This window comes from Mycteria americana, chromosome 4, assembly GCF_035582795.1.
Source record: "Mycteria americana isolate JAX WOST 10 ecotype Jacksonville Zoo and Gardens chromosome 4, USCA_MyAme_1.0, whole genome shotgun sequence".
Classification (NCBI taxonomy): domain Eukaryota; kingdom Metazoa; phylum Chordata; class Aves; order Ciconiiformes; family Ciconiidae; genus Mycteria; species Mycteria americana.
The window spans coordinates 37,746,298-37,772,039 of NC_134368.1; the positions used below are offsets into that span (position 1 = coordinate 37,746,298).

The 25,742-nt window shown below is 42.0% G+C and overlaps 1 protein-coding gene across 6 annotated transcripts in view; it reads right to left on the reverse strand.

Annotated features, from left to right (window-relative positions):
• Positions 1–7,384: 7,384 nt before the first annotated feature.
• Positions 7,385–25,742, reverse strand: part of STOX2 (storkhead box 2) — a 75,146-nt gene continuing 56,788 nt past the window's right edge. For 4 of the 6 annotated variants that reach the window (XM_075500235.1, XM_075500238.1, XM_075500239.1 and 1 more), the window contains 3 exons: positions 25,521–25,673; positions 17,690–19,955; positions 7,385–13,145 (listed from right to left, as the gene is read on the reverse strand). In XM_075500235.1, the coding sequence (XP_075356350.1) occupies positions 12,950–13,145; positions 17,690–19,955; positions 25,521–25,673 (2,615 nt within the window). In that variant the 3' untranslated portion in view covers positions 7,385–12,949. Of the gene's footprint in view, positions 13,146–14,232; positions 14,362–17,689; positions 19,956–25,520; positions 25,674–25,742 lie in introns of all 6 variants that reach the window. The other 2 variants (XR_012775506.1, XR_012775507.1) reach the window with 2 other exon arrangements.

Consider the following 25,742-nt stretch of genomic DNA (forward strand, 5'->3'; position numbering starts at 1 on the left):
TGTCCATAGGAAAGGATTGCTTCTGCTAATGTTAAGCTTTGGCATACAATAATCCTTCTGGGAAGGTGAGCATGACAGAGCTGCGTTTGAAGCTGCTGATAGCTTCAACTGGGAGAGTGGACAAGGTCTTCACCAGTTTCATCCTCTAAATAAAAAGAAAAAAATCTCTAGTGACGAGCTGCTCAGCCCCTTGCCTATTTCTGTGAAGCTGAGTATTTAAGCCACTTCTTTCTTGAAAAAAATCTCATTTTCATTGGCCCTATTTCCAGCATGGTGTTGATGAAGCATGGGAAATTTTTATGTAAAAGGAGTTCTCTTTCTGCGTCCACCCCCCCCCCACTAGCCTGGCTGTTTGTCACCAGCGTGGGTAGTGACAGCCCTAACAGTGCTGTCCTAGCCAACTTGCCAAATAATAAAGCAGGTGGGCAGCTTCACTGCGGGAAATAGCCTTTCACAGTGCCTTTATGCTTGAGCATAGGTAGTCATTGCAGCACGGAGACCCTGTTTGGCCCAATAGCTTTCACATTAAAAAATACATCCTAAGACTGAATAATTTCTCTTAGAACGAGCTCGGCATCCAGGGCCTCGGCCAGGGAGGAGGGCCCCAGCCGGCCGGTAACAAACCCGGCCCCAAAAAGCAGTCCTTGCCAAAAATCCTGCAAGGGTGGGAAGAAGGAGGCAACCAGAGCCATGAACGCAGCCTGAGGCTGTACTGAGCAGGCGAACAGCAGCTGCAGGCAGAGATGATCTCAGCCAGTGCTTTTCTTCTGTTTGAAGGGACGGGAATGGGCTAATTTGGAGCTGGCAGCAGGTAACCAAAGACAAGATACAAGATGAATCTTAAATAATGATCTGAAACTGTTCTGCATCCCCCCTCCAGTTCCCTGTGACATCCATGGCTAGAAACAGAGACGCCTCCGAGTGACGTTTAAAAGGTTTCATATACCAGTGTGGTAAATAGAGCCAGTGCCAAAACTTCCCTGCCTCTGAGAAGGGGCATGGGGAGAAGCAATTTCTCATTGCTTATCCATCTCCCTCCTGTCATCTGTTGTGTCTGGAGGCTGCTGCCACGTGCAAACATCTGGGATGCATCATGGACCTTCTCCTGCTGGAGAGAGGAGATGGTTTTTGGATGCAAACTAAGCTCAGAGGCGCTCTGCAGCCTTTGCAAGGGAACAAACAGCAAGTTATTGCACGTACGATAGGAACGGAGGGAAAGAAGGGAGAAGGTTTTATTCCAAGACAAATGTGAGAGCCTTGAGGGTGTGCAAAACCTTCACGAGCAGAAACCTGCCACGCACACAGGAAGATGGGTTGAGAAGCAATTATGACTTATGTTTTAGGGGGCTGCCTGAGCAGAGAGGAATACCACCAGGACCGCCGAGCACCTCACCGGTTTTGCAAGCTGTGGCTAGTTCCTACCTCAAGGGTAAAGGACGGCAAGTTGTTCTTCAGGACAGAAGTTAACCAGGAGTAAGGAGGGCCATTGCACTCAGGTAGCAGAGAGAAGGAGCACCCGTGGCAACACCGCCAGGCAGGCCCTGCCGGGATCCCTCTCCACCCCTTCCCACGGGGCTTTTTGCAGGATCCCACCCCTCCTGCGAACGGGGCACCTCCGGGGGAGCCAGCCCCGGCTGCCAGCAGCAGCGCTGCATCCCGGCTCCTGGCTCGGCATCGCTCAGGGACACCACATCCTTACGGCACAACCACGGACACATGTCCAAATATTCCGGTATAGATTGCTCTTTCTTTTAGGTCTGTACAAACCACAGAGGCAGGCACATGTAGTTCCCTGCCTCAGCTGGCTTTTGGGAGCCCAGGATCCTTTGACCTCCATGTAACGTGACTATATTTTTTCTTCTGTCTTCAGATGACCTTTCTTCTCCAACTCCTGGTCCCAACAGGGACTCCCCTGCTACTGAAGTACACCCTCACATTCCTCTGCCCTCTTTGAGTTTTCCTCTGTCTTAGTGAAATCTCTTGACTTTTAAAGCCCTGATACTCCAATCCCCTTGTTCTCCTGGGGAAAAGCATCCACCCTCCTTCTCTTGACCTCAAATTGAAGAGGCCCCAATCCGGAAGAAATCTGGGCAGAAGTTGGTTGCCTGCTGACCTGTCTGTTCATGGAGACCCACGCCAGGGTTGCACCACTGTCTGCATAATCCATGGCACAAGGCAGCAGTCATGAGACACAGACTTCACACACTACCTGTCAGTATAGTCCAGAGATTATTTTCTTTTTTACCAAAAAATAAATGCCAACAGTCTTCCTTTGTAGCCCGACATGTGGGACTAACTCAGTCGCTCTGCTCTGTCTTGAGTCTGAAGCTGGTGGTCTCGACTGGTTGGACCTGATGATTAGTTAGCCCTGCTACTAATCTGGTGTCAAAAAGGCAGCTTCTTCTTCAGCAACATCCCAAGTGGCTCATTTTTAGAAAGACAAATGGTTCGGAAATCTGCAATGGTCTAAATATTTTAAGGCAATAGTGTTTTATTAGTTTCTGGTTCAAGGAAAGTCCACTCGTCTCCAGGCGAATGTTTTAAATGCAGTGGAAGAGCTTTTCAAAACTGTTTGTCATCCTGTAAGGCTTTAGTTTTCCGCAATTTTTTTTTTTTTACTTATATCTTCAAAAATAAGTGGCTTTCTCATTTTGTTTTTTCTGTACAAGCTGTGATTTGGTGAAACTGTTATCTGCTGTCTAACAGCAAAGCATGAGAAATACTGTCTCTCCATACTGGGTTATAGGTAATAATAAAACCGTAACAGGCGAAGGGTCTGCCTTTAAGGAGGAACAATAAATATATTGGCTGCCTTAGGTCTGAGGACTCTTAAGTTTCTTCATTGTGAATGAATAATAAATCTCCAGGGTCCACTGGCAACTACTTACAAATGAAACACTACAGTCGGAAGAAAAACAACTTTCTTCAGAAGTAAGTTGGAAGGAGCAGGACGCTAGTACTGCCCGTGCTGCTGGGGAGGGCTCCCGGGGGCTGCCAGCCTGCCGGGCACAGGAGCCAAGGGACGGCAGAGCAGCAACAGAGCTGAGGAGCTTTTTGGGTTTCCTCTCCTACTGTGTGGGCTGGCCATGTCCTTCCCCTCCGTGGGACAAGGCAGGCGGCTTGGGCTCTGACTGGGGTCCCTCTGTGGGCTTTGCACCGCTGTTCCTCGGGCTGGGCACCAGGGTGGCCTCGTGTGCTTGCACCACAGTGGCCAAAGTGGCCCCTGTCCCTCTCCTCCCCGTGGTGCCTCCCTGACGGATGCTTCTGCTGCAGACCTTGGCTGACGGCAAGACCTCTGCCTCCACCCAAAGTTTCCTGGGAAGTTTCAGGCAAGGTGCCTCAGCACTCCTTTAGAAGAGAAAAAAATATGCTGCGTTATCTAGGTTAAAAAAAAGGAAAAAAAAAAAAAAAATGTGGTTACTGTTTTACTGAGAAGCTCTGCCAGGGCCATGCCTTGGCTCAGGGTTACAGCTGGCCCGGTTGCAAGCATCTGAAAATCGTCACCAGCTTGTGTCCAGCACAAGCATGTTAAACTGTGGTGGCTGGATGCTAAATAGGACTTCTCTGGCAGGTTCGCTTTGGGCCCGAGCCAGAGACAAGCGCTAAACCCGACAGAGAGAGAGCCTCTCCCCCCACAGCCTCCCCGTGCTGGGGCGAGCAGCAGCGAGGGGCTGGGGCCCCATGGCTCGCCAGGGAGGGAGCCGAGACCGGGGGTTTGGTTCAAGGCAACTGGGGCAGGCTGGGCAACCGGCTGCAAGGAGCAGCAGTGCGGAGGGAGGAGGGGGGCCTTGCCGCGGAGGCAGGGGCAAGCATTCACCCGCTGTGGCCATTTAGGCGAACGCCCTTCCCTGCCGTCCCCGTCACTGCCCACAACACTGAGGCACACCCAGCTCTGAGGTTTGCGCTTCTGAGTCCTCAAGTTTGCAACCCTGATGGCTGCTCCTGGCAGTCACTGCCCAGCAGTAGGTGTGTGCACGTGGTGGAGACCACAGCTACGTAGCGATGACAGGTTCCAGGTACGTGGGACACGGGATATGGTTTGCATTCAAATCCCTTCAGTGCGCATGCTGCCCTGCAAAATTAACTGCCTAGGTCCTTATTTCCCAAAAACCTGGCTAACAGGACCCACAAGGATGTTCAGGGACGGGGCTGAGCTGGTTCAGGAGGAGGGAGGCACCGCCTGTGCACCTTTTGGTGGGGGCAGTGACACAGCAGGCAGGCAGGAGGGGGGACATCCCCAAAGCTAAGCTCAGTCTAGGGAGACCAATGGCCCCAGCTTCCATATATAGGCTGCTCTGAATTGTCCCCTCCAGAAGGTTTGCTTGCTTTCTTAACCACAGAGGTACCCAAGGAGCTTCACAGGCTAAAGTTAGACTTTGTGAATACCCCTGATAGGTAGTAGCATATATATGAAGTGTAATTTATTTAAAAGATGTCACTCGCCAGGGCTTGTTACCTATGCAGCTTCCAGACCAGAGCTGGCCCACAAGCTACCCACCAGCATGCAGGGACAGCTCATTCATGGCTGCTTGCACCCACGGGTGCGGGCAGACCCAGCGAAGCAGTGGTCCCCATGCTACTTTTGCAGCTTCCTGCCAGACTGAGTCTCTTTGGCACTTACTAGACAACCAGGCCAGTTTTACCAGCGACAAGCAGAGGTACAAGAGGAGAGAGATGCAAAGAACTCAAAACAAAAGGCTCCAGGTTTCCCTAAGACAGACAGAAAGGAAACAGGGTACGTAACTATTTTAGTGTACACATAGAGATGTACATGCTGGTAGATTTATTTACTGTGTTTGCTTACTTTCAAATAGCTGGCAGCACAGGGTTAGGTTTTCTGTGCTTATTAGGATGAGAGATAAGAAAAAAGATTTAAAAAAAACATACTTGGGATTTCCTGTTCCCAGTCCCCATTCATCACTACTGTGACAGTTGGGCTAAAAATACTTTGTTAAACCTGAGGACCTAAAGGCGTAGAAGGAAGTTGCTTACAAATGCAAGCTCAGCCATCTCAACACAAAACCACTGGCGGCCATCAAAGTCCCAGCATCTTTGACTCTGCTACAAAACCCTTCTCCCTTCACATACCAGCTGCGGTGAACAGGAGTGTCGGAGCAGTGGGCTCCCTCCTTGCAGTTTAGGAAAGGCTACTAAGACAGGGCCGTCTTCCTTGGAGCCTTTCTGAGAAGCACAGCTGGATATTTTTATAATTGCTTTTCTAAGCATTTACCTGGGGCCTTGCTTGGTGCCCTGAGGAAGACGAATGTGACCTGTTGTTCTAGCGTTGTCTGAGGGTGTGGGTGTCCTCTTTGAGCACCCAAAGCACAAAGATGCTGGGCAGAAAAGTACATAGTCAAAAAGAGGAGCGGCAGTCAAAAGGAGGAGGAGAGGAGAGGAGAGGAGAGGAGAGGAGAGGAGAGGAGAGGAGAGGAGAGGAGAGGAGAGGAGAGGAGAGGAGAGGAGAGGAGAGGAGAGGAGAGGAGAGGAGAGGAGAGGAGAGGAGAAGAGAAGAGAGGAGAAGAGAAGAGAAGAGAAGACATATTTACACTCCTAAACTTTTTTAAAATCACAAACCTGCAACAGCATGGCTTGAAGGGAAGTGCTGACAGTAGTGCCTATCCTGAAGCAGCTCATCACCTTTTCTTCTCTGAGGTCTTTCTGATGAGTGGGGAGAGCAAAAAGGAGAAAGTAATGGAAAAGTGGAGAAAAGACACTATAGGATTAGGATGACATTTTGAGAGGGGAGGGTGAGAAAAGGGGCAAAGGACATCTCATGTCAAGTAATGTGTGGAAAAAAACTCCAACCTGAAGGAGAATAAATGTCAAAAAGGAGCAGAAAAGGAATGGATTCTGAGCAATGGAAAAAAAGATAAAATGGAAGAAGGACATTTTAGAAAATAAGTTGAGAGGAAAAACCAGAACCTAAAGAAAAAGCTGGGAGGCTGATGGAAAAAGGGACAGTCTGGAGAGAAGGATAACTTTCAGAAATGTTATCTTATAGATGTAAGATATCTGTAGATACAGAGGGATGGAAATCTGTTTTGACTCAGTGCTCTCAGCAGAAAGGCATGATCCAACAGCAAGAGAATAGTTCTTCAGCCAAGCAGTGGCCCTAGACATTTTAAGTATGTTATAGGCCACGTTTCACCAAGAAGACGTCACTTGCTTAAGATCTTCACTGTACCTGTCAGCAGAGTAAGTATAAAGAGAATTAAGCCAAGTTTCTAAGCAAGTTTTAAAGTGCAAGGTGTGATGGGTTTGGACAAGAACAATTTCCTTCTAGATAACGATCAGCCTCATCTACCGCCTAAAATATGAGCCCACTATCAGGAGAGAAACAGAAACAAAGCTCTCTGTGAGGGGGAAACAGTGCATGCAGACTTCTCCAGCCATACTGAAAAGGTATTGAAAGTCTTGAAAGTCTGTTTCTGACCACCACCCAAAATTGGCTCTGCCTGTGCAAGGCACTAGGTCACTGCTAGCATAAAGCCCTAATCAAACTTTGCCTTTTTCCCCCCCTATAATTCAAAATCCACAATTTCAAGGAGATGGATTACAAAGGGAGGAGATAGACGAAGGGGAACCAGCAAAGACTACAGATAGCATGGTAGTAGTATGTGCCACTAGCAGGTGACAAGCCAAGGTGCTTATGACGGCACCTACTTTCAACAGATGCTTTGGTTTCTATCTTGTAAATCTCGTACATCCTCATAGCTGACCTTGGCAAACAGCAGTTCTCCAGGCAAAACTCTGGCAAAGCTCCTGGAGCCTAAACCTCCTCAAAACCTTCTTCCAGGTGGCCGTAGAGGGCAGGAAAATGGCACCTGCATGTTACATTGTCCACTTGGGCCTCTCCAATAAGCTGCTGCCAGAGTATGGAAAAAAGACTGAATAATTTTTTGAAGAATGTGAAAAAAACTCCTTGCTAGGGCCCTTTCGCTTGGGTGTGTACACCAGGTCCTCCTTTGGCTCATGAGGATGGAGAGGAGAGGAAAAGAGGGACCTGATACCTGTTGCTCTTGGCATCAGGATGCCCTAAGGGACTTCTCATTTCTGGGAGCCCGGGTGCCTCTCAGCTGGGCACTCACGCATTCAGTGGGGATCACACTCCCTCTGCACCCATCGCCTCTACGTCCAGTCCAAACCAGGATGTTTCAAAATCAGTGAATTTCCTCCCTTGCGCTCTCTTACTAGAATGGCTCACAGACCTTTTTATGAAGCATACATGAGCTCAGCAAGCTGTTGACCCTTGGTTTTCTGAGATTTCTGGTTTGTTGTGCAAGGTCTCCTAAGTGAGCAAGGGAAACAGCATGTTAAATGGAAATGTAAGTATTTTCTCTAAAAATCACCGATGGGTGCAAAGAATCCACTTGAAACATATAACCAAATGTTATTTAATATCTTAAAAAGTAACACAATCCAAAATGGATATTCACACAACACTACATAAACAACATGAACACAATATTACCATATGGAGGGACTTTCAAATATAGACTTACAAAAATCCCTGTCCTTTTTTTTTTTTCCTTTAAATTATTATACTAAGCATGACAAGTAATCATCATTTACAATATGGTACACTGACACAATAAAAACCATGTTACAAATGTGCTGTTATAAATCAGTAACGTTAGGGAAGACATTTCATGAACTGTAATTATTTCATATGAAATACTATACAATATAAACAGAACATCCATCTTGGATGACCTTTACAGCAACCAGAGACCAAGTAATTTTTAAATTTTTTTTTTCAGTGCAAACACATTTATACAAGGCAGTCTTGGCTGCAAAACTCCCTTCTAACATACAGTAAGTCCCACTTGCATTTATTAACTCATTTAAACCTAATGCAACAGCCACATTCAGTCACTCACAGAAAATTACCTGCAGAATTATGATCCCTTTAAACTTAAGTCTCCTCCACATGTAAAAGTAACATCTGTGCCAATTACTCCAAGGGCCCTTTCATACTGCTGGGTGGGTATCCTTTGGGTGGCTCTAACCGCTACGCAACCCGAGGGCAGCGTACCGCATGAAAATCGCCCGTCCGAGGTGCGAAACGCCTGGTGGCTGTCGCAGCATCCCGGCTGGGTGGCTGTGCGTTTCACCAGGGCTTCAACCTAGGCTGCCCTTCCAGAGCCAGCTGCGTGCGTGTGGCCCTCTGCTCCTTCTCTGCATTTAGTGTCGGGGGGCTGGGGGGGAGGGAGGAACACGGAAACCCTCAGCTCAGAACTGAGCTTCAATGGAGTTAACGACCCATTCCCATCTCCGTCAGATCCGTGGGAGATCAGGGGAGTTACGCCAGATTTGCACCCGCATAACTGGAACCAACGTTTAGAGCGCCGCTACGAAAGAAGCGTGGTAGTCCCGTTTTCTTCTAGCACCAGCTCGGCTTTCGGTGGGTCCACTGCATGCTTCTCATGCAGCAACGATGCACTTATGCTGGGGGGAACATTTTAGATATATACCTTTTTTTTTTTTAAAGAATTTCGTAAAAAATAGAACATTTCTCTCTAATACTGTACAGTTTTCTTCAGAAGAGCAAAGAGAATTGTAAACTGTGGGTGTGACACCAGATTAGGAGTGCTATTTGCTTTCTCAGCACAACAATTTGAACAATCGCATTGGGAAAAGCTCTGCAAAATGTATTTGAAAAACAAATTTTTAATTAAAATAACTGTTTCTAAAACCACCGCTGGCAGTACTCATATGACTTAAAACTGATCGGTTTTGGCACTGCTAGTCCAAAAGTCTCTGCAGGACTGCAAAGTAGTTTCTCTCTTACTTAAACAAACTGAATGCATCGAAAGAGACTTTGGAGTATAAACAAGAAACACTTTGGTTAACTATTAAACTTATTCCCATGACTTTAAGAAAGAAACTGGTTAATAAATTAGCCCGCAGACTCTCAGCCTTTGTTTTTTCCAGTGTGCCTGGACATAAAAGAGGGTCAGTGGGCTCTGCCTACCTCACAGGCTCAGGAGGCTGAGTTGGTACCAAGTGCTTCAAGGCCCTCAGGCGAAAAGGCATGATTTAAGTGCAGTGTTATTTGTGTTTATGATGGCCTCTGCATACTGGTTTGCTTGTTCTCTTTTCTAAAAACAACTACTGCTGGCAAGCACTTAGGCCACCGTTTTCATGAAAGTATTTGTTTTCCAATACATTTTACTTTTTAAAGTTGCATGAACATTGTTTTGCATATTACGGACATTTTACAGTGGTGCAAAGAGTCAAATGGCTAATGATTTCTTATGATTTTTAACTGAAATACTTAAACCAGCAAAATTAGCTCTACTGATGATTGTATATTCATTTGCATCAGGATAATGGTACTAGGTTTGCTGAAAGAGGTGTTCATAAATCGGGATTTGTATATAAATGTGATCTGCTTAGGTTCAACTGCCACTTTCTTCCTTTGGTTTTTGGAAAAATCTTTCTTTCTTCCCTCTTGAAAGGTGGCTTGTTGCAGCTGGCTACTTTTCAAAAGCCAGCTTCGTTTTTCTTGGAAACTCGCCCACGTTCTTTGAACAATAGGCACATGCCTCAAGTAGGGACCCTAATACTGCTCCCAGCAAAGTCAATTAAAGGCTGTTGGTAATTTCTATAGGAGCAAGTGTTTCAGATGCACACAATCTAGAGAACAGAGTGCGTATCATTAAAGGAAGAGCTGTTTTAACACCCTTGCCAGTTCAGAGAAACTATGACCTGGTATGTTGACAAAGAGGGAGGCAGAATAGGGCCCAAAGTATTTGAAGGCTGCCAAGAAAATACCCAGAGTGTCTTCTGTTAAACCCCAAACTGTCAATCATATTTCACCAACTGTAGATGTTCCTAATTTACTAAATTACAAATACATTTTCAAGTTCTACCAGGCAGAAATTTTAGCAGTAACTGGGGAGAGGATGGGAGGTTTCAGCCTCCCTTTCACTCTTATCCCAATTATGCAGCCTTGTCAAAGTCTTTAAGTGACTCATCTGAAAGCCAGATTTTTAATATTGTAGAAGGAAATTGTGGCAATGGAAACATGATGACTTCATACGCAAGCATTGACACACAAAAGAACGCCATGACCTAATGCTTCAAAGTTTTTAACCTTGCTTTGTACAATACACTTTTCATGTTGCTGCATTTCATCAAATTCATGGAGGTAGTTATATGTGTAAAAAAAATTACCATAAACGTAACATGTTGTATTATAATAATACATATTAAGTGTGCAAAATGCCGACAGATTTGTGTTGACCCTTTACAGTTGAACACAACACAGATTCAACCTAATCTAACTCTGTAAACCTTTAAATTGATACATTAGAAGAAGAATGATAGATAAGCAACCATGTAATACAAGGCTATGATTTCATCAAAGGATTAGGGTGACATAAAGCACTCAAGCTCCACTCTCGTGGTTTTGTTACCAGAACCTCAAGATGGAATTTCCTAATATTCCACTGTTGATTTTAAAAGAAAAAAAAAAAGAATTCAAGATTAGAACGTTTCTATTTGAAACTTCTGTTTACATTCCATATTCCAAGAGTCACATTAATATTGGTACAATGCCATGTCAACATTAATATGACATTTATGTTGTCTGCTGGTCTCTGGGAACTTTAGGAGATAACATACTACACAGTTTGCAGGTATGTACTATCATATTTTGTTGGAATTATGTCTTCTGTACAACCAGCTGCCTGCACAAATTCTGATTAATTTATGACAAACAAGTTATTTCCCCCAAAGGTGAAATTTGTTTTTGCTGTTCACATTTTAATACTTCTGTTAGTACTTCATATCATCACTGTAAATTTTTTTATCGTTTCGACATTTTTATTTACTGAATTGATACACACTACTGATGTCAGAGCTCGTCTCAGAAACAAAATCACAGTCAGCCACTGCATAGTATATGACAATTCCCCACAAAAGCTCTGACTCTACAGTTCGCATGGAATAAGTACGGCTGGAGTTACATATTGAATAATAAGATGCATCATGCAAAGCATTATATGGTAATTAGAGCACATCTTGGAAGGTATGATAAGGCAGAAGGCTAAAGGCCAAGTGACTTTGATAACCAACCAAAAGCACAATAATTTCCTTTATGTGCACTGAAAGGTCTTATTGCTCCTATGAAATGGAAATTATACACTGAAACCAAGGAAAACAGACCTGTGCATCGACTGGGTGTTCTTGACAGAACTGGAAACTGATTGTGTCCAGTGCTAGAAAACCGTTTTATAAGTAAATGAACTGTATCCAACTGTGTAACATAAGGCTGAATCTTCAGTAAAGACTTCTGATGACAATAGAGAACATGAGTGAAGCTCAAATAACTTTGTGTATAGAGTAATACGTGTCACCAGAACCTGATGAAAATACTGGTTTTTAATATGTACAGTTGGGTTTCATACCTGTGTACTACAAGACCTAGACAATGTAAATGTCCCCTTCCTATGCAACAATTTGGGCTGTAGAACATTTTAGTATCTTTGTTATTCTTCCACCAATTCGTCTGTTCTGATTAAAAAAAAAAAAAAAAAGAGAGTTAAATTTGAAGTCAGTTTGTTGCACTACCAGGTTGCATGAGTAACAGAGCAGAATGACCCTATACCTAAAAATTACTCTTGGAGTTTAACTATCCTTAGAAGTTACTCTACAGTAATTAGCATAGTACTAATTACTTTGGAGTAACAGTTTAGGGGAGAGCAATAGGATATACCATACCGACAGAATTCAGATTTCTACTGCCAACTGTGTGGACACATTTAATTTCTAGCAACTAGACATGTCCATAAAATGCTAAATTGCAAATAACATCCACTGAATAAAAAGGCCAGAAGTTTATAATTCTCTAAATTTTGTTCTCTGATAATCACTACAATGTATGCTATTTTTAATAGCCTAATTTAGGCACTCTATTTAATAAGCTACATAAAATAGATTTATGTCCTTCCACTAGAAAGAAATCAATTCTTCAGGCCATACTTGTCATTTATATCATAAAGAATATTTTTGTTCCAAGAAATTAGGTATTCTGATTCCTATATTAATGGCAAGTTGCAATACCAGAAATGACACAAGAATTAGATTATCTTTTTTTAAATACTTGATTTATACTGAAGACATTTGTTATATTTTGTGTCACTCCACACTGTGGCTCCATGACAGTTATAACTTTCCCTTCCTTCCCCATTCCCCCCTCTATGCAAAGGCCCACCTCCTCATTTGTGACTATGGAAGGTCAAGTATCAAGTCTCAGTAAGTAAACATCTCTCATACTTTTGAAACACAAAAGGAGAAGTCGTCTCCCTTCCCACCCTCCGTACTTAAAAAAACCCAAAATAAAACAAACCCCAAACCTCTTTTTACTCGCTTAAACGAGTGTTTGCAAAATTGTGTCACAAAAACGCACAGTGAAAATGACCGATTAGTATTAATAATTCACAGATAGAGCTGAGGTCATCACTTGTCATGTTTGGCATTGTTTTTCTTCATGGTGATCCTGGCTGGTTACTTTCAGCAGTGGCTCAGTTTTTGAAGTAAAAAATGATCAACTCTGCAGCAGAGTTTAGCCTCTGATCGGGGGCATCACACATCTGTGGCATTTTAAAATGAAGTTGGCAACTGCATGGACATTGAAAATGCAGATTACACTTACAGTGTCTAGACTTTCATATATGTGCTCAGTTACAATTAAGTGAAGCAAAAAGTGTACATATTATCCCTACTGCTATTCTGTTGCTACAGAGCCGCAAATGTGAAAAGCAATACCTTGAAATAAAGATTTCTTTGTTGCCCCTAGTCTACATAGCAGCACAGTTTAAGTAAACACTAAAACTGTGGTTGAGATGCTTTTTTTACTTTTCCCCAAAGATGTAAACATCAGTCCCAGTGTCGTAAACTTTGCTGTACAGGATGAGGCAGAAGATCTGAGGCAGGATGACTATCAGACACTAGTGACAGAGGCTTGCAGGCAGTTAGCAGGTTTCTGCAGTTTCTCAGCTTCACTTGTCGGTGGGTCTGCAGTGGCTCGGAAGTTGAACGTTGGGCCTGCGCCACCATGTGCAGGGCTCAGAGCAGGGTTCTGACGTCTGTTGCTTTCAACAATACTTGAAGTGTTGGATGCCAGGCTCTCACGAGTACTAGAACGGAAAAGAAATATATATACACACTCATATATGACGTGCCTATATAGCTATCGACCAGACAGGAAAGGAGAATAGAGCGTTTTATAACAGGCATCCTTTGTTTGTATGTAATGTCACATCAATGAACCATCTCATTTTGATGGTACACATATGTTCCTCCAAAACGGGTTCCAGAGGTACTCAGCAGTCATCATACTGTAACACAGGTATAGCACTAAGCAGAGCTGAAGCTGTCACACAAACTGTAAACTGAACCAGTATCATCTGGATTTTTCACCCAAGGAAATAGCTTCCTTCTTGCATGTGGAACATATTAATTTTCTTTCCTGACTGGTGCATTTTTGCACAAAATAACTTCATCAAATCACCTCTGTGACTAGGCAGAGCTAGGAGAGTAATCATGTAACACAGCTTCCTCTGTTGTCTCCTCTTCTACCTATGTCTTTGTACACAAAATATTAACTAAAAATGCTGCTTTACATTAAACTCACAATGCTTCTAAACACAACATTTCAATTTTGCTTTGCAGCCGAGACAACTGCAGCTTACAAGATGCTGAGAAATCTTAACTGCCTGGTCTGATATCATGCCCTAAACAACAACTAGTGCTGCTATTTCATTCATAAAATGGACAACAACATTCCTTCAGTTCTAACATATTGTTTATCCATGGGAGTGACAGGACACTTAACACTTTTAAGACAGAGCCTTTTAATGACACATCTAATTATCAATGCAGAGGAGCCTGTATTTTAGTCTACAGCTTTTAAACAACTCGGCCAAGATATGCTAAGGCTAGTTTTACCACTACTACTCTTTTTGTTCTCTTTCCACTCTTAATAATTTTTGATCTCCGAATAATATGTTTCTGTGCAGAGAGAGGTTTGGTTTTCAAATAGTCATGTGATCACTGGTTATGTATCCTTCACCTATATCCCTACTGCTTTGCAAAATGACATCACCACTTGCTACGGAGATATTTACAGAGTACATTTAGAGGACTGAATGGGTTTGTTAAATAAGCACTAGAAACAGAGATACTAATGACAGAGTAGTCAGTTTAAAGTCAACCTAAATTTACCTGCTACTGAAAGGGGCAGCTCTTGCCTGCCTTGTGTGGACCTGACCCTGCCACATGTTCCTGCTGCTTCCCTGATGCTGAGCCTTGCAGCCAGCCAGATCAGGGACCGCTCTCAGTTAAATACTAGCCCTAAGAAAAAAAAAAAAAAAAAAGATTAGTGCTAGCATCTGGGGAAGAGTAGGAATGCACAGCTTTGGATGTGGCAGGGGAGAAATGTGTCAGTGCATGGCATAGGGGAAGGAAGAAACACCTTGTTTAGTTGTAGGGCAGATAAACTGACTGAATCTGGAAAATCAATGATGCTTTTAGGAAAATTCCCACAGATCTTTTAAATTGATCAAAATGGTACTGATCATCTTCTGCCAATTATCGCCTTAGCGTCAGTAGTTCCAAACAGCTATGATGGGTGACGCACATAGTAAGAGATCTCAGTGAGCTGCAGTGATGTAAGGTGCACTTCTGTTGCTCATGTTTTGATTCCTCTCCCTCTGCTTTTTAATGAAAATAGATGCAACCTTTGTTTTTCAGAGAACATTCAGTATTGTATCATTCTTTATGGGACCACCAATTCCCGATCTTCAAACATTTTTGATTCTGATATTACAAACTGACCATTACAACATGTATACACAAAGACTGCAGCGAGAATTTTGCATGCAGAGTAGTGCCAAAATTAGCTCTTTCTTTAGGTGACAAAAGAGCAGCAGTATTATGTAAGCTCTAAAAATAAAGGAATAAAATTAATATTGACAGCTAACATTTACTATATACAACTTGCATAAAAGCAATGAACATAATACCGTGAGGCTGTTTTCCCCATGGTGACGTGTTCACGAATTTTGCACACAAAATACTTTTGAATGACCATTGCAAATCTCTTTAACTACATTGTTTTTTTTAAAATGCCCCTTTTTTCAATTTGTCACACTTTAAAAATATACTTGTTCTTTCACAGTGTAGAACTGGTAATTTTGATTCCCCAAGCAACACTGCACACTTCAGTTTAAATGAAAAGATACCACCACACCTCAGAAAGTCGAGAGTTACAACATCAGTGGAGGCTAGAAGAATATACTTGAGGAATATCACCACATGCATGTCCTGTTCTTATACTCTTCCCTAGGCATCTGCTAATGGACACTGTCAGATCTAGGTGAATCTTACCAGATGGACGCTGGATAGCCTTTTTGTATTTCCTGGAAAAGGGCTGTGGAGTAAATTTTTTGTTATAAGGTAGGAAAGTAATAACAGCATGGTAATTATAGCCAAAGGGCTGAATTCACCCTCAGTTCAATTTATTTTTATAGACTTACACTGAGGAGTGACCAAAACTCAGCAAAATCATCCAATTTAATCATCTTGATGCAAAGCTCATAAAAAAGCCTTTGAAATATCCAGACTATACGTTGGTCTTACAAAACCCTACAGAATGTTGCTTTTTTCTTTCTTTTTTTTTTTTTAAAGCTTACTTTATGTGGTCTTGCCAAAAAAAGACATTTGTTAATAAGTAAACAGTAAAATAAAGGGATGTGTGGAACACAATCGTTATTAAAAGCTGCTTATCTGTTTCCCCTTTGATCAAAACAAACTGGTATAGGCAGCACTAAATCCAGTATGCTTGCCATGTTCTGTTCTCTTGCTAGCTAAGTTTAAGATTAACATCAACAGAAATTTTAGCTTTTGTGTAAATAATTAGGGAAGGAAATGTCTGCCTTTGCATTAACCAGAAATGCAAGCTTGATATTCAGCTCGTATACAGCTAGCAAAATAGTAGTCTAAGAACTGATTTTTATCCAGTCGACATCCTATCCTGGAGGTGAAATGCACTCTGCAGAGTGAGACAGGCTGGGCAAGAAGCAAACACCACCATATACTCCCCCCCGAAAACTGACTGCAAGTACAGCACTTCAACTAAAAGAAGAGATTACATTTAAAAAAGAACAGTGCAAGTAGCCTCATACAACAGTTGTATGTGAGAAAGATGCCAAGCATCTGCAGATCAATCAATAACAGGAACAAATTAAAAACCTTCCTAGGTTTCTTTTTTAAGCTGGACTCAGTGTAAGTGATACAATTTACCCAAACTATTTTTCAAATTTTTTACTCAGAAAAATTATACATATGTTAAAAGCCTGCTCTAGTTTGACGTTCACTGCATGCTGCAGCAGGCCCAGTTAATTGCTGCCTTGTCATTAACATCAAGTGGGAGTAGCCATCAAATCCAAAGGAATTTATTCCAGAGTGACATTAACTGAAAATGAAATTTAGTCCTGTGTACAAGCAGGAAATCCTTCACATGCCTTTCTGAAAGCCTTTGCTATAGATTTTAAAAAATATATAATTCTGAGGAATAACAACACCTTTTACGGGGCGGGGGTGGGGTGGGGTGGTGGTCAGCAAAAAAACCCAAAAAACCCATTTTCTTTCACCTAATACAAATCCAGTCTTGGAGGTTTTATTTTTAAACACAGGCAATAAATAATTTAAGCTTAAGTAAGACGCTATAAGCGAACTACCATTGTAAATTATTTCTGTGTTCTTAGAGTCATTGTTCTGAACTCTGATGGGTTGCTATCCAGGGCAAACAAAACCAAGCAAGCTCCATTCCAGTAGGGACCTAGGACTCTCAGAGGCCAGACAGAGAAGGAAGAAGGCTCGAGCGAAGGATTCTTAACCTGGAAACGAGCTTGTGAAATCTTCCGGGCAGGGAACACACCAGCAACTCTCTCCTCCCTACGCCTGTAAAGATTCCTAGCACAATGAGACTTCCATGATGTCTGAGATCCCTGGAATGGAAATGACTAACCAGCACCACCACACGCAAACGTCTGGACTCTTTTCCCAAGTATCTTAGGCAAAGCACCTCTCTCTCTGCTGATGCAGCGCTGGGTCACCTCTGAAGTTCAAATAGCCTGAGCACTTTCAGGTGTGTGTGGGGAGCAGCTGTTCCAGTTTCACCAGTTTGGAACGGTGACAGATACACTTCCAAAATTTTTGAAGAAAACAAACAAAAAACCCCAAACCCAAAACAATCATGTTTGGGTTTTTTTTTGTCTGAGCCAAAGATTATGCCACCTAGTCATGTCTAGTCTTCCAATTAGTCTTGTTGATGGTATCTTAGAGGGAAAGGGAAGGGGGGAGTATGCAGGAGCTCATCCCTTCTATTCTAAATGCAAACACAAGTTTAATACAGGAAAAAAAAGGATACAGGGAGGTTTTCAGCAAACAGAAAATGAACTAATACAGAGTCAATGCCGCAAATGGTCATTGGTTGCTTACGATATGGTGGGAAACCCACACATCTGAATAGCAGATTCCAGAGCTGTAGAAAACACTGTCTGAAAACGTGTGACATTGTTTAATATGGCCCTACATTCTGTCACCAATATCACACACATATATAACTAAAAATGGAACTTTCTAGTCTGTAAAGCTGCAATGAATGTGACAGTCCTACCGTGGAGAGTTGAACCCGCTGTCCACAGTAATGCTGCTGCTGTCCATGCTGTCCAGGCGGGCTGAGTGGGTGGCCCTCTGGTTGTTGCTATTTTCTGTTTCCTTTGGGGTGAGAAGAGAAAGATTCTTCTCAAACTTTCGCTGCAGATCCCTCTCCTTTTCTCTCTCTAGGAGCCACTGCATTGTGCCAACATCATCCCTGTTCTTTTCTTCCTCAGCATTTTTGTTGGTTCCTTCCTCTGAGTCGTCGTCATCAGATACATTGTAGTAGTCAAAGGAGGCCTCCTGGTTCCCAGTTGTCTCTTGCTGTCTCTGTGAAACAGGCATGACTTGTGTGACCGAGGTTACTATCGCTTGTTCAAGTTTCTCACATCTGACTGGCAATGTGTCAGAGGGGGTCTTCTGATGGGGCTTTAGCAAGGGTGTGCTAGACTTATGATAACTATTCACAGAAAGAGTGTTGTGCAGAGGTTTAAAGAGTGTATCCTTGCTAAATATTTCTTTCCTTTTATCAAGGCTGCTTGATTCAGCGCTATGGTGTTGAACCAGCCGCCCATTTGCGATCACCTCTGAAGTCTGGCCAGCAACCACTGAACCACTGCTTGGGCCCTTTGGGGACTCCTCTTTGTGCACCCCAGGCTCCCTAGCAATATGCTGCGACTGTCTTTCTGCAGGAGTCATTTTTTTGAGCCCATCTGTCCCTGTCAGTGTATCATGATCCTCTTTATTCTTTCCCAGTGGTGACGGAGCAGTAAGCACAGTCTCACTGGATGTGTTGCACTGAAAATAGTCATCGACTGCAGATTTTGTTGTGCAGGAGTTGAGCTCACTATACGACGGCAAATTCTCTGTAGGCTTGCTTTGTTCCAATAGGCTACAAGAACTGGGGGTTTCTACACTGCCACTAGCTATTTCAGGGATGCAAGTCTCTTTGTAGCTTGCAGATGGAATCAGAGCCCTTTGATGACTGAGCGACTGAGATGGCCTTAAGGTACTATCGTCAATGTAAGTTTGGCTAGTTGTTTGGTCATCTGGGCTACAGCCTTCACCTATATCTTCAGGTGTGCATAAAGTAGCTGAGCCCAGAGGTCCCTTGGAGTTATCCATGGATCTAGACCTTTCTTTAGCCTTACTGGACCGCTCATTCCTCGATCTTCTATCCTGTGTATGGCTGTGGCTCCGATGGACCTTGGAGTGGGAGCTTCCCCTGGAAGGTTCAGGGAAAGGCATTTCAGTTCTTCTTTTGGCCAGCTCACCAGACACATCCCACTCTGGTGTCATGGGAAAGTGAGATTCAATCATATTAGGATTGCTGTGCATTATAAAATTATCTCCCTTGTGTTCTATTATAAAACAGCCTTCCCGTGGGGATCGAGTCAAGGGATCATAGAACTCATACTCCCTTTCAGCAGGTATATCCAAATGAGAGCCATCTGATGGGTCTCCTTTGGACACCCGAGTCTTGCTGTGTGACCTCGATTTCCCATGAGACTTTCTGTGATTCCTGCTCTTTTTACTTCGTCCACTGTGGTGAGCTGAAGATCCTGCTTTGCTTCGTTGAGCTTTTTCTTCTTCAAGTTTCTTCATTAGTGCAGTGTGCCTCATGACATTTTCTACAGTCAAGTCTGGGTTAATGCGCCTGATAATCTCCATTTCTACCTCTCTAGGTATAGTGGTAGGGGTGTCCTCGTCCCTTAGCGGCCACTCCTCTGGAGGAAACTGGGCAGAGAAATTTGCCAACTGTTTTGTCTTGTCCTTCTTAAAACTTAATCGGAATAATTTGAGTCCAAATTTCTTAGACTGCTTTTCTACATCCTTAGGCTTTGTGAGCGTCTCTGCTTTATAAGAAAAATTGACAGTACTTTTACTTTTCTCAGTAGGTGGGACCTGACATAATGAAGGAGGACAGTATGAGTCTTTACAGTCTTTTGCTGATTTCCTCTGTAGAGTAGATGCATGCATGCTGTGCATGTCTTCTCTGCAACAATGGCAGGAGTCGCAGTGGTTTTTGGGTAGTGTTCGGTCCCTGACGCATCCCGAGGTGGAGGGAGTTATAGTTCCTTGTTGCGGAGAGGTACATTGAGACCTGTCAGGTATCCTCTCATCCAAATGGTACCATTTACTGTTAGTTCTTATGAGAGATGGTGTTATAAAGTAAGTCTGTGGGGTTACAATGAAATAACCATCCGGAGTTGGGTATATTTTCCTCTCCCGTACAAGCATATTCAAGGTATGTCGAAGGATTTCTGGACTGGGTGTTGGAACTCCTAGAAATGACAGTAAACACATATCAGGGAGTGCATAAAACCGTGCAGGACTCTGACTCCCCCTTGCCCAACAAAAAGCTGTTTTTTCCAATGTGCAGGCTGGAATATGCTGAACAAACAACTTCAGTAAAGCACTTTGTTAGGCATTCTCTTGTCTGTTTGTTTTTCCACTTATCTCCTACACTTCAGACATATCAATTATTAATTAAATAGAAAGGAGGCCATTAATGGAGTGTTAAAAAAAAAACAAAAAGGAGAGAACTTCTAGTCACTTCCATTGCACAGGTGACCTTAAGCTACAAGATGGAATCACTGGAAATCAAAGGGTGTCAGGGGAAACATTTCAATTATATTCTTCTTCCAACTAAATATTTATATCCCAGTTCACCAGAACTATTTAATACCCAGTCACGTATAAAACAGTGGTTATTTGTTACTTTGAATGCCTAAGTTGTTTTTCCACAGAAGAATACTAGACAGAAAAAAAAGCATTCCCCCACACTGCTCCTTTATCACAAACTTGATTGAACTGACTTGCTATCTCATTAAAACATGTTTCAACTACATCAGCTGCTCCAAAAAAGACATGTCTTGAATGATACAGTTCATCTCACCCAAACAGACTTTTCCACTATGCTTTTCCACAGTAAAGCACAGGAACAGAAAGAGTGATTTCGATTCCGGTAACAACCAGCAGGGATCATCTAACCTCTTCTTTCCTGCGGTGGAGCTGCTATGTCTGCTTGGGTAACACCACCCCTTTTACATTATGACTTGCATCACCAAAAGAAGTGGATGACCCTGAACTCAAGCTCATGTGCTTCTCCATCCTGTGTTGAAAATGCACTGCAGGGTCCAACACTGGTCCAACCAAGATGTACCTGCTGTGCAGCAGCCAATCTCTCTTCCTGCCTCTACATAAACAACCTGACCAATCCATTGCATTTTCCAGGAGCTTACATATAAATACCTCAACACATACTTACCTTTGTCTGCAAGAACTTGGTTCTTCATCCTTATTTAAAGTATTTTTTTAACATACTGTTTCAAAAACATCAGAACAAAAATAAAAGATAGGAAAACATTCTCCTGGGCATTTACAGAAAAGTTAGGGAACGAGACTGAAATGGATCGCCTGATGTTTTACATTAACTTAGGCAAAAATGCACTGCAAATACATGGTAAAAATAATACTATTAATTTTTCACCCAGTAAACCATAATGACTACAATGTGCTGGGTAAATGAGTCTCCAAACACTGGATGCACAGTAGTTACATTAATTGACTAAGTCCTGCAACTAGAGAATGTGCAGATAAACACCAAGAAAAAAAAAAAATTAGTGTGCCTGGACAGTCAATGCTTCAAAGTTAATCGTGTCAGCCACCTTCTCTCTGGAGTTGGAGACTATCACTTTTATCACTCCCAGCATACAGTACATCCCTGTGGTTCACTAAGCCAGCAGTGACGATGGGAGATGCAGATCTTTGGAGCTCAGCATTGCCAGCTAATGCTAGCTATGGGTTTTGTTCAGATCTCTTTCAGGTACTTACAAAAGCAGAAATAGACCCAAACTCAAATTAGGCTTTCCTGCATGGTGGACAGGAGCAATGACACCACTCTGGCTCCCATTGTTGCTATTTTAAATACAGATTTCCTGGCTTTCTCAAGACTTTTCATAGCAACCTGCCCACATCATGTCTATATGTAATCTACCCCATTGCATTCAGAAGTCTCCTTATCGTCTCCCTTCCTCCATTAAATAGGAACAAGAGGAAAAAAACCAGTAGTTTAGAGACTCTAGCATATAAAATATTGCATGACAGCAGCAGTGTTATTAAAATTATGTAGTGGTTTAATAATTCAAAAGCAGAAACTGTCTGGACACTGAATCATCAGACATGTACATTTTCTGCATCTCAAGAGAGTCTACTATGCCATCCACTGAGCTTCCAGACAGAAGATTATGTCTTGTTTGCTGCTCACAAAGAACACTGACCTAGAGTGAACTCAGTTAATGTAAGACACTTATTTTAAGTGCTACATATACATTTCACATATTTAAAGAGTGAACAGTTAGGAAGGTGAACGTCAGAGGAATTTGCCAGCTTTCAGAAAACTGTTTGCTTCAAAAGCAACCTAGTCCAATACACACATATTTTCTACACTGAAAATTTTGAACACCTTAAAATGATTTTAGTAAGTACATGGACAAAATTGAAAGGAAAAAGAAAAAAGAAAAAAATCTTTACTAAAGGCAGCATAGACTAAGGCTTGATGTTTTCTTCAACCAGGTTCATACACATAAGAGGGCCTGGCTGCCAAACACAGGAACAGAGGTTACAGTTTTAGCTCCTTATACTGGATTTCAAAGATTTACATTTAATGTACAGGATTTAAACCACGGTCAATAAATTATAAAGTGGGGCTGTACAAACATCTCATTGTTTAATTCTAAGTTAGAATAATGGGAGCACGTGCAGCAAAAGCCTTCTTGCTTTTTTAAAAACCTGTCAAATAACAAAAGCCACAAATAAGATGTGCGTTATCATTACAAACTTTTTCAATAAAATAAATTCATGAAAAATACATCTGAAGTAGTATTTAAATGGTGTTAAATCTGCTAAAATGATTTTCTCCTGAGCTGATGCTAAGGCTTAACAAGGGATAAAAGAAATACTCTGATTGGCTCATGAAATACTAGTTAAGGATGTGGAGTGGTTGCTATGTGATGTTATAAATAATTAGCATACCTTATTTCAGACAGAGCCATGGCCCAGATTTATGCCTGCACAATGGCTCAGCAAACTAGAGGGCTAGACTGCAAGTGTAAGATCCTGCACTGAGGAAAGAGGTTTATTATTCTTAGGCAGTTTGAGAATAGCATCTGGGGTCTTAGGAAATTTATAAACGCCATGAAATGCAGTGAAGCATCTGTTCATTAAAACACAAACAACACAGGCAGACAAGTGGTGCTACAGGGTGAGATACAGAGAGGTTATGTGACAATGACAGATACATCTACACTGGTAATGCTCTCCTCTCTCTCAGAGAATCAACACCTAATTTGGAAAAATAAACTATCAGAATATAGGAGGACATCAGATATTTTAAAATAGCCACAGTGAATACAAGGGCTCAAAAAGCCATGGCTGATTTATGAGAGAGTTTGGGCAGACCAGTGAAAAATATCACTCAGCACAATAAAAGGTTCTGTTTATTGGAAAGGACAAAATTTTTGGATAATCCTCATACACTGAGAGAACATGTATGTTTACTATGTTAAACATGTCATGGCTGGAAGAGAAAAGCATTTCTCTAGAGAGGGGAAAAAATGGACAACAAACTGTGGATTATTTTTTTTTTCCAACTAATTTTCTTTACATTTTGGGAAGTGAGGTAGGAAAAACAAGGCTCTCCTTTTTTTAATCTCAGACTTGAGAAATGCACATGTTCATGGCTAGTGGAAAAAAAAGAGGCAGCAAGAGATTGTGTGCTAACTTGCCTCAGGCTTCTTCTGAGCAGTCTACAAAATAATCCAGCCTGTTGAATTATTTTTGATGTATGGTTCTGTCTAGCAAGAATAGCACAACACACCAAGTCAACTGATAATCATGCTCCCAGGAAACCCAAGGGATGCCATCAATAAATTATCATTTCCACCATACAATAATGTTTAAATGAAAATATTGATAGAATCACTGGAAAAATACTTGCAATCTGTGGAACTCTTTCAGTACATAGCTATACAGAAAACACTACTTCGAAAAAAATCACCAAAATGAATTAAACTGGAATTATAATTGTGAACTTTTACCTTCTTTGCATTCTATCCCTTACAACTTTTACCACTATTTTCAAAATCAGCCAAGCATACTGAAAAAAAACCCTGATAAACAAAACCGTAAATTGGGACAGAAAGACAGTATTTACAAAATATACTTGCAGTATTTTTTTCCAAAGTGCGATTATCAAATGTCAGACAGAACTGTTTATTCCAAATCCAGAATTATATTTTAAAATCTCAAAACTTAGTACCAGTTATAGCAAAAGTCATGTAACCTTCAAGGCTTTAAGTAACTCTTGTTCTGAAATGTAAGCAAAAAAATTCAAGAAATCAACACATGGCTATGGTTAGGCTGCCTAGATGAGGCAGATACATCAGTAGTTTTCCTACTGAAGCATTTTTAATTAGCTGCTTTTTACAGCTGTAAAAGAGGTACAATAAAGAAGTTTCTCAACTAGTTTAGAGAACTGTGAACTCAGGCACAGAATAGTTAAACATCTTGCCCAGGATCATACAAAGCACAAGTGAAAAAGTTGTGCTCTCTTGAGCAGTAAACTTCTGCCCAATGCTTCTACACCACACTTTTAGATTTCTCTGCAAGATGCACTTTGCATGATTCACCAACTCCAGATACAGAGTGCCAGTAGGGAAGCAGCATATTCAAGAGTACATTCTTAATATAGGTTTCTTTTTTTTGATGTTACAGTATGTTTAATCCAAGACATTTTCGTTTTACCATTTAATAAATATTATCAAATGCTGACAAGAATACCAGCATGTATACCAGCATACCAGCATGTATGAGCACAGCAAGTGTATCTATGGCTCTCCAAACCTTTTAGTCATAGAGAGAGTTGTCAAGTTAAAAAAAAACAAAACAAACCAAACAATTTAAAGATTTTTCAAGCAAGGGCAGTACAGAAGCGAAAGCCAGAACTGTGTCCAGGAAGGCTCTGAAAACCCCTGGAAACCAGGCTGACAACCTCCTTTCAGTTTAAATATAACCTCTCCCTGAAGCAGGCACATCATCGTCATTGGACTCTATTACTTGCATCAGGCCATACCAGTTTTGAGAGCCTGTCCAGGTGGAGGAAGACATGCAGTACATGGGAAATCTGCTCTTTAAGCGAGAATGCTCTAGGCAGAGACCTCCATGAGGTTATCTCTATGGTGACTGGACAATGACACTTGAACTGGTTGAATGATGTCAACAGAGCTCTTATGAGGTAGCTTAAAACTGGCTTGCAAGCCACAAGGTGGAATAAGTCTGCTCTAGCTATGACACATGCTTTGTTCTCCATAACTACTAAAGAAATCCTAAACTCTTTTGACTGTGATGATAAAGAAGGTTATTTTGTGAGAAAAATCACAAAGAAGATTATTCTGATACCAGTCTGAAAAAAGAAACAAACCAATACAGTTTGCAGTTTAGTACCTCAAGTAATTTTTAATATTTACATTAAGTCAGGAATTAACCCTGCAAAATGCATCTCACATGAACGGCCCTGTCAAAGAGAACTCAATTCTCTGTATGTTTAAGAATAAAGAAAAGGTTATAAGATTAGAACCTAAAGCCTCCTTTTACTTTTGGGGAGCATTTCAGGATTAATCAATATTCCCGTCCAGAAGAGTGAAGAAAAACAGACTAGCAAACACAAACTCCCTCTTTTAAGGAAGCCAGAAAGATAAGCAACCTTTTGGGTAGGGATTGGGGATTCTTTAACTGCCCTTTTACAGACATGTGCCCATCTGACCAATGATTTACTAATATCCAGTTACCTGGGAAGCAGGTTGTTAGGTGCTCCATTAGTGCTTCTTGTGTGACTTGCTTTCGGGCAGAGTTCATTGCTGAGATGGCCAGGCAAAGGATTTCCCCAAGAGGAATAAACTGTGACTGACTGATGGGAGACATGCTGATGGGTGATACATCACCTGTAAAAAGACAACAGATGTGCAATGAAGCATTTTGTTTAAAAATCTGCTCATAGAACAAGGATGTAG